Source organism: Neltuma alba, unplaced genomic scaffold (assembly GCF_004799145.2).
Source record: "Neltuma alba isolate B1F8T4 unplaced genomic scaffold, ASM479914v2 tig00011068_pilon, whole genome shotgun sequence".
NCBI lineage: Eukaryota > Viridiplantae > Streptophyta > Magnoliopsida > Fabales > Fabaceae > Neltuma > Neltuma alba.
In genome coordinates, this window is record NW_021635811.1 from 15,093 (window position 1) to 24,101 (window position 9,009).

The window sequence follows — 9,009 nt, forward strand, 5'->3', positions numbered from 1 at the left end:
ATATATAATTGAAAAATTATTAAATTTTGAGACAGAGTAAATAAAATTTAAGGTTTTTTTTATTCTGTATAAAACATGTTGGAAGTAACTTAAAAATAGAACTAAAAGAGTATATTCTTTGTCCTGTATAGTCTCTCAAATTCTTATTATAAGTCACTTTCAATTATTTCATCGAGATTAAGAAAAAATAGTTAACTTATTAAATATGATTTAAAATTAAAATTTTTTTTCCAACTTTGGCCTTGTAAAAAACATGGATTGAAGTAAAAAAGATAGGAAAATTAAACAGCGTGACCAAGAGTTATATAAGACACTGAACTAGAAGAAGACGTGACAAGAGGGTATATAGAAAAAGAAGGAAAAAGAGTTGGAAAAAAAAAACAGATAGCAACTCAAATTAAGATATTTTCCATTCCTTATGGCAAATTCCAATCACAAAAAAGAAAACAAGGTCGCAAAGAAACAAAACAATGTCATATCAAACTACCTTTCTTGTTATAGTTGGATCTCCAAGCTTTTGGATGCTCTAAATTCTACTCAAGCATCCAAATATGGGTCGATACGAATAAAAGATATCTGAACAAGGTTCTAGCGTCATCTTCAATGTGTCCCAAAAAAAAAAAAAAAAAAGAGCAGAGCAAATGAAGCATGTCCAAAAGTAAATCGCTTTTCAATTTAAAAAAAAAAATCCATAGATGATGACTTCATGATCATGAACATATAAAATAGCTGGAACATAAACGACGCAAGAAACTATGGATTATGTGTACGTATATGATGAATTAAACGATTGTTTCCTTCAGTGTCCAACTCATGATGCAATTATAAATATGAATTTTTCATGCACCACAATTTCTCCAAGAAGTCCCAAATCACTATAAACCAACAAGAAATGTACCAATTAATGTCTTTCAAACTCTGTGGCGCACGTATTCAGTTTTGCTGGCTATTGCATATTTCCATCTTAGCTTTCTTTATTCTATATTGTTTTAATTTCATCAGTTTGTGTGTGTGCGTGTTAGTAACACTAAACTTTTTTTTTTGGTAAGTATGGGTATTCTCCTATCGGAAACAATAATATTTGAGGCATTGTCGGATACTAGCTAGATACCTCTCCCAGGATTCAAATCTTGGTTCACTTGTTCGTTAATAACACTAAATTTATTCCTGAGCTTAGCCGCAATTTTTCAAAAAAGTTTCATAAAATATATTAAAACATTGACTTTGTCCCTCATATTATTGATTGTGAACTTCTATTATAAAAAAATAGTATCAATTATTTGTTAAATATGCTGCGTATGCTTTCAAACACAATCATAAATATCATCAAGCTGTTTTATCCTGCAGCAATAGGAATAGGAATGATCAGAAGAAGAGATGGCATATTTTAATGGTATCCTTGTTTTGATTTCGTCGATATTTAATAATAAGCTCATGCGTACAAGTTCAAGATTTACATTTAATTTGTTTATCAAATTCAACATCGACATGTTTACCAACAAAAAAAAAATCAACATCGACATTGTATTAAACGGCACAAACGTGTGACGACAAACAAAAAGTCCGAGTCCAAATGCCCAAAGACGTCAAGTACAAATATATATAAATATTCTTTTCAATTTTTGTTACAAGTCACTTTCAACTATTACTTCAATTCTTAATATAAAAGCTAATTGACTGATTTGAGTAGATTAAAAAAATTAGTTAAGTTAGTTATTTGTAATAAATAAGTTTTGTCTTTCTTAAAATATTCTTGATAATCAAATGTATTGGTTAGAACTACCATTATTGTAAAGACTATCTTGAAAAAAAAAATATGAGAGACAAAATGGATTGGTGGTATTATATTTAAGACTAAAATAAAAGTGAAATGGGTTCTTATATTAAATACTAGAGGTAGTATTTCATCAAAATTAAGAAAGATCAATCAACTTATTAAATTGTCTTAAATTTAAAACTTTTTAACTTTGGTCTTGTTAAAGAATATGAATTGAAACAAGAAAGCAAGAAAGAAAGAAAAACGTGGTATTCAAAGAAATCATGTAAAACACTTAACTAGAAGGCATCCTCTAGTAAGGACAAAAGAGAATATATAATATATATACCAACAAGTAAACTGATATGCGAATCCAACAACACAATCCACTATGACGTAGGACAATCCTAGAAAGAAAAAAAAAATCATTTGGTCATAACTATAAAAAGAAGAAAAAACTAAGAGATACACTGTAACATTTTAAGCTGGGGTTACAGTTGAATTCAGAAGATCAGATCAGATCAGTGAAGAGGCTCAACTGTGAGAAGAAGTCCATGAGCAGGCCTGAGAGAGAGCATGATTGAAGGAGAATGACGATAATGTGGTGAGACTTTAAACCTAAACCTAGTAAGAAGAAGAGTTAACACAATCTTATACTCCATGAAAGCCAAGTTCCTTCCTACACACATTCTCCCTCCAAACCCAAAAGGCAAATAACCCATCTTATGCCTGCATCCTCCATTAACGCCGTCGTCTTTAAACCTCTCCGGCCTGAACTCGTTGGCGTCTTCGCCCCACAGTTCCCGGTCGTGGTGCATCGCCACCACATCGATCCACATGTTGGTTCCATTAGGCACTGTTAAGTTATCCACTTTAATGTCTTCTCTGGCTTGCCTTTGCACGTTTGGTGCAGGTGGGTATAATCTCAGGACTTCATTCATCACCCACTTCATCTGCAGATCAATTAATAGAAAGGTCATTAGTTAGCGCTTTCCTAGGAATAACATGTTTATGTAAAAGTATTAATAATAATAATAATAAATGTATTGTGAATGTGAAGAAATTATAGACTTTAATTGGTGGGTGGATTTCAATTAGAATTGTTCCTCTATATATGTTATGTTTTAATCGGTCAAATTCTAAACATATGTTGTGTTTTCACGGCTGTTCTACGTGTTTATATTTTATCAGGCACTTGGCTGCTCTGACTTGGCTTTAATAATATGAAAAAGAAAAAGGAAATGAAGTTAGTGCACGTATAGGCTCAAAAAGTGACACCGCGTTTTTCTATATAATTTATTATTCTTTTTTTCTTTCAAAAGGGAATTAGCACTTTGTGGCTAAAGCTGCGCACGTGCATGCTTTGTCTCGTCGCGTGGGCTATTCAAGTTATTGGGGCTTTTTTTGTTTAATTTTTTTTGTTTAGTTTCATTCGTGCTTGTCAATAGTCAACCACAACTTCAAACCACACAAATAATATTTGACCCTGCTCACACACGTATCATCAATATTGTCAAAAAGCAGAATTATTTTAGACGGGCCCACTCTTTTCAAGGTAAATAACATGACCCAGACCAGAATGAGACAAACTGAATTCCAGGGTTTCAAACTCCTCATCTATATCTAGTGTATCATTGTGAAAAGGAACAAATTAAATATCTTATTAGAGCTACTTGGCTGACAAAATTTTCAGAAAAAATTAGGATTAATACCATCTTTAATCTCTAAAATTTGATCTTATTTTGTTTTTAGTCACTAAAATTTGAAATTAATGGTTTTGATATTTGAAGTTTAATTTCCTTCCTGAAATTTTAAACAAGTGGTTTTGATCCATGAAATTTAATATCATTTTGATTTTGGTTCTTGTTTCAGGGACAAAAAATCTTAAGTAAAGCCAAAATGAGATTATTTTTGGGACCAAAACACTAGCTTAAAATTTTAGAAACCAAAATCAAAATAAAGTCAAATTTAGGGACTCAAAATGGTATTAACCTAAAAAATTATGATTTGTTAAGTATTTTGACATTATTAAACAAGCCGGCGAAAATTTTGATTAGCAACTTATTTTACGTCTTAATAATTAGGTGGCCATTATAGGAGTTCATTAAACGTACGAGAAAACCAATTAAAAGCAATCTCATCGTACGTACCTTTCTTAAACCTGCGAGTAAATTAACATCACCCAGCTCGTTGTCTCCGACAACTTCTTTAATCTCATCTCTGAGTTGATTTTGCCAATCTTCGTGCGTAGCCAGAAGCAGCAAAGTCCAAGTTACAGCAAGCGCAGTGGTTTCATGTCCGCCAAAGAAGAAAGTTTTGCACTCATCAACAAGTTCTCTCATGGTCAATTTATTGGCTTGCATCAACAAACCTAACAAATCTTGTTGATCCTGATGAGGTTGAGGTTGAGGTTGTCTCATGTTTTTCGACTGTTTCCGAGATTCAATGATGGACAACAAGAGAGCATCAATCTCTTTGCCCAGTTTCTTAGCCTCTAGGGTTTTCTCAACGTTCAAGTAATTCCCAAAGGGAACACCCACATATCGATTCGTCTTAAAGAGAGTCATTTGAAGAGCTCTTAGTTTATCAAAAACTTGCCTTGCCTTCTCATGATGATCTCTCATACCAAAGCTCGTTCTCGCTATGATTTCTCCTGCTGTGGCTATAACCTCCCTTTCTACATCTATTTCAGAATTCCCAGAACTTATTTGTGAACACCATCTTTCTATCATTTGGTTTGTGGATTCCACCATCATGCACGCCATTGCCTGTTTTTTTTCCAAGAAATATCACAGTCACTTATTATATTAGTATTAGAATGGAACAAAACTGGATAATGAAAATAGACTTGATTTGTATAAACCATTCCTTATTGGGTTATTTATGTGTAAAAGCATCTATCTCTACCCTACCACTAATGATGACTCTTGTCTGCCCATAAATATGTCACGTACTTTTCAAAGCCGTAATCATCATTCCAAGTGATGTTATTGTCTTTTTCCATTAAAGCCCACATGTTCGAAAACTAAAATGTGTGTGTCTCTGTGTGTGAGAGAGAGAGAGAGAGAGAGAGAGACCTTGAGGTTAAGAGGAGAGAAGGCGGGGGCAATGATATGACGATGACGAACCCAATCGTTGCCTTCGACCATAACAAGGCCACTTCCAAACATGGCGTCTCTGTCGTTTTTGAACACACTGGGCTTTCCCCATCTCTTTGCCAAAACCTCGGTCGACATTTTCTTCAAGAATTCTGGCTCTGCTATGTACAAAAACGGCTCTGTCCCCAACCAGTACACGAACACCTTCCCTGCATTGTTATTCAAACCAAACACATTCATTAACGTTGTTCATCTGTCCCCATCACCAATCAATGAGAAAGGTGTGATATGTGTGTGTGTGTGTGTGTGTGTGTAGTTGAAGGCTTACCGTGAGAATTCTGCCATCGAGAGAAGTAAGGGAAAACAGTGGAGTGTATATCATGGCTGGGTTTTGATGATGAGGATGATGAAGACAAGTGATCATCATCATGATCATCATGGTCAGTAAGAATAATAGAGTTTCTGTTATTCTGCTTTTTCATCTCTTTAATGTTTCCGAGGGGGAAACTTGGCGTTGGGCCACCAAATCCACATCTCTTGAGCTTGAAATGTGTTAGGACTGGCTTCACCCACCATGAAAATGCAAGTTTCAGAACTAAACTCATGAAGCTAAACACTACAAGACCCAAAATCAGCCTTAAGAACTCCATATCTGTCTCTCTGATCTCTCTCTCTATTCTTCTTTCTCTCTGTGAAAGTGCAAAACTCTCTCTCTGCTTTCTGATTTCTGCAGAACTTACGAAGAAGGCTTTGATTCTGAGTGAAGATTGTGATGAGGCAGGTTGTGGGGGGAAGGGTATTTATAGAAGAAGGGAAGGGTCGGAGAATCCGTCGGCGTTGACTGAGCCAAACGTACTGTAGTTTGCTTTGAAGTCTGAACATTTTGGATTTCGCGACTTTTCCTTTTTCTTTTGCTCTTTTTGGCCATATATTATTACACGACTCGAGACCCACATGTTCGCTGTTCCGTTGCTCTTTTTTTTTTTTTTTTTTGTAATTTCTTTGGCCAACATTCTGTTTCTCCACTTTTGGTTCTCATTGAATTTCCCCTTCCATTTTCAAAACTACATAAATTTTCTATAAGAATTACAAATATAAATAATTTGCACATATATTTCACATGAGGTTTTATTATTTACTTACAAGCCTCCTATTTTGAAGAAAAATTTGTGTGTATTCTAAGTATAGAAATGCCTTGTGCAAGTGAAAATCGATCAAATTTAAAATTTTATTTTATTTTAGAAGAAGCTTTTATGATTTTTAGAAATAAAAGATTCTCCATATGTTCTCTAAAATTCTAGAGGAATCAATATATTATAGAATTACAATGAAAAAAGATATTTTTTTGTTATCTCCTATTCATTCTACATGTCTATACATAATATGATAATATTAACAAACTATGCTATTAATCAATTATAAATAACATTGTTCATTAATTAGATTTCATAAAATATGCTCTATACTAGTTTATTTAAAAATATATACACACATGGTCTGAAATCTATTCATCTTAAAAATTAAGGAGTACATAATTCCGACAAGTTTTTCTAATAATTTTAAATTAAATAGTGAAACTGGTGATTATGTTGATTTTCACAAAATATAGGGAAGATTGATATAAGGGAGAATGACAAAAAAAGAAGTTGAAAATTTGTAAATATTAAATAAAGAATGTCAATAAAAATTTGTTGTCATTTGTAAATTTAGTATTATCAACACTAAATAAAATGTTGTTACTAAAAGATCTAGTAATTTTAAACTTTTTTTTTTGTCATTCTCGCTTGATATAATTGAAATTATTTGCCTTTGCGTGCGGAATCGACCGGACCAAATAAAATACGCTACCCCGTTATTTTTTGAGAGAGTTCCCACAAACATAATCTTGAATTTATTAAACATCAAATAAGATTAGGTAACAACACTTTAATAAGTTTTGATAACATTAGACTTGTAAATAATAAAACTTTTTTTGAAAAAAATTATTTAAAATCTAGTAATTTCAAATTTTTTTTTGCGAGATTCTTCCTTTTTTTTTTTCCTTTGATGAATAAAAGTTTAGGTAAATTAGTCTCGAAACTCACTGAAGTCAAAACATGCCTCCAAACTCAAAGAACACTTAAAAAAATACTTGCAAATCGCCTACCAATAAGGTTATTACATTAGTAGCGAAATTTGAATTCACAGCCTTATGGATTATGAGTCGATTCTTTACCAATTAGACCAATTTTTATTTGCACTCTATTTTTTTTTACTGAGCCCATCATATTAATCCTATTTCTCTCTCTGTCTTTTATAAAAAAATAACTACCACATCTACATTGTCCCTATTTATAAGAAATATTTGTAAGATGTCTCAAATTTTTTTGCCTAATTTTCTATTTTGTCCCATTAGTAATTTATTGTAATACTCAATGTATTTACTATTTTATTTCTCAGAATATTATTCAAACGTCTCCTCTCATTCAAACATCTCCCCTGTCACACAATTTCTCTCTTTCACAGTTTTCTTTTATTTTAGTAGTTTCTTTATCCTCTTTCTTACACTTTCTCCTCTCATAAATAAGGATGTTTTAGATTAAAATTTTTTTTATCATTTTTACGTATTTATTATCTTTAACAAATTTTAATACTAACTTTCTGATCTACCAAACTTGGTAAGATGTTTTTTATAAAAAAGAACGACGAGAGTAATATATAGCGCCTTACTTACTTTTTGATCTACTTACCATTTTACAATTTTTACACAAAGGTTTCATATCAACGCCTCAATATTAAGCACATAAAAAAATTAAATAATTAAGCAAATTAATATCTACGCATGAGTTTTGACGAAGTGCCAAATCCTAAAATTTTCTCTAGCGAAGAAAGAGATATAAATATACATGCAATAACAAGCCTCAAGCGGATGCTACAAAAATAAGGGCAACCATTCTATGTCTATTTTCATTTTGACGACGTCATTAAATAGGGGATATGACTTATATAGCTCCTTTGTATTTTCAGAATATGTTTTATTTGTTCATGTACTGCTCATGGATCACCAATGTTTTCGACATAGTTTTCATCTTGTTGCTAGTCGGCAGTTGTTGTTTCATTTTAATTACACTGTTGGTTAGAGTAGTTATAGTAGCTGAGTCTGATGCTTCTGGATTAATTAGCCTCGTGTACTTTACTTTTAGCTGGATTTTGGTGCTTGAAGTTGTTTTACACATGTTTATGTAGCCTTTTAATTTTGAACTAATGTTTATTACTACCTTCGGTCCTAATATAAGAGTTAGTTGACTAATTCGATTAGATTAAGAAAACTAATTAGGTAGTTATTTATGATAAATAGGTGTTGTCTTTCCTAAAATATCCTTGCTAATCAGTGTATTGGTTAGAACTACCATTATTATAAGAATTATCTTCAAAAAATATATATATGAGAGACAAAGTAGATTGGGATCTTATATTTATGACCAAAATAAAAGTTTAACGAGCTTTTATAGTGAAGACTGGAGATAGTAATATATTTGATCATTTTATAAGAAAACAAAGAAAGAAAGAAAAATAATGTTGTTTCATGATATATATGACCGTTAATAATATATAATGAGTTAAATAAATTTGATTCAGCTTGCTAATAATTCGCCAGTTTCAAAATATAGATCTTTTAAGATTTCTGCACATAGATTAAAAAATAGTGGAAATGACAAAAAAAAAAACCGTTGAAATGTAGAAATTGCAAGCCAATGATTCAAAAAGATAACCATTGAGCCTCACTTTTTCTCCAAGGGTTAATACAATTTTTGTACTTAAAATTTGAGCCTATTTTGGTTTTGGTTCCTTGAATTTTAAATCCATAATTTTAGTCTTTAAAATTTAGTTCGTCTTAAAACGTTAGTCTTTAGAGGTATAACAGTATTAAAATCTATTAAAGTATCATAAACAACGTCAAAGTGATAATATGAACCCACCATGTGGCACACAACTAGATCTTGTATAGATAACATAAGTGGAAAAAAAAGAATAGGTCCTCCATGTTTTTCTTCCTTACTATTTGTTTTATGAGCTGTTCACTGTGCTGTATTTTGACAATTTATCTCCTTCTATATAGTCATTCTCTCTAGTGTATTTTGAGTACCTATTTTTTCTATTATCTACATAAGATTA

General features: G+C 31.8%; 1 protein-coding gene across 1 annotated transcript; it reads right to left on the reverse strand.

Moving 5' to 3' along the window:
* Positions 1–2,277: 2,277 nt before the first annotated feature.
* On the reverse strand, positions 2,278–5,480 carry LOC114761062 (cytokinin hydroxylase-like). Its single transcript, XM_028950376.1, has 4 exons — positions 5,183–5,480; positions 4,834–5,063; positions 3,907–4,524; positions 2,278–2,709 (listed from the first exon to the last, which is right to left on the reverse strand). Exons 1-4 carry the CDS (start codon positions 5,457–5,459, stop codon positions 2,278–2,280), a joined length of 1,557 nt encoding a protein of 518 aa, XP_028806209.1. The 5' UTR covers positions 5,460–5,480.
* Between the last annotated feature and the right edge of the window lie 3,529 nt (positions 5,481–9,009).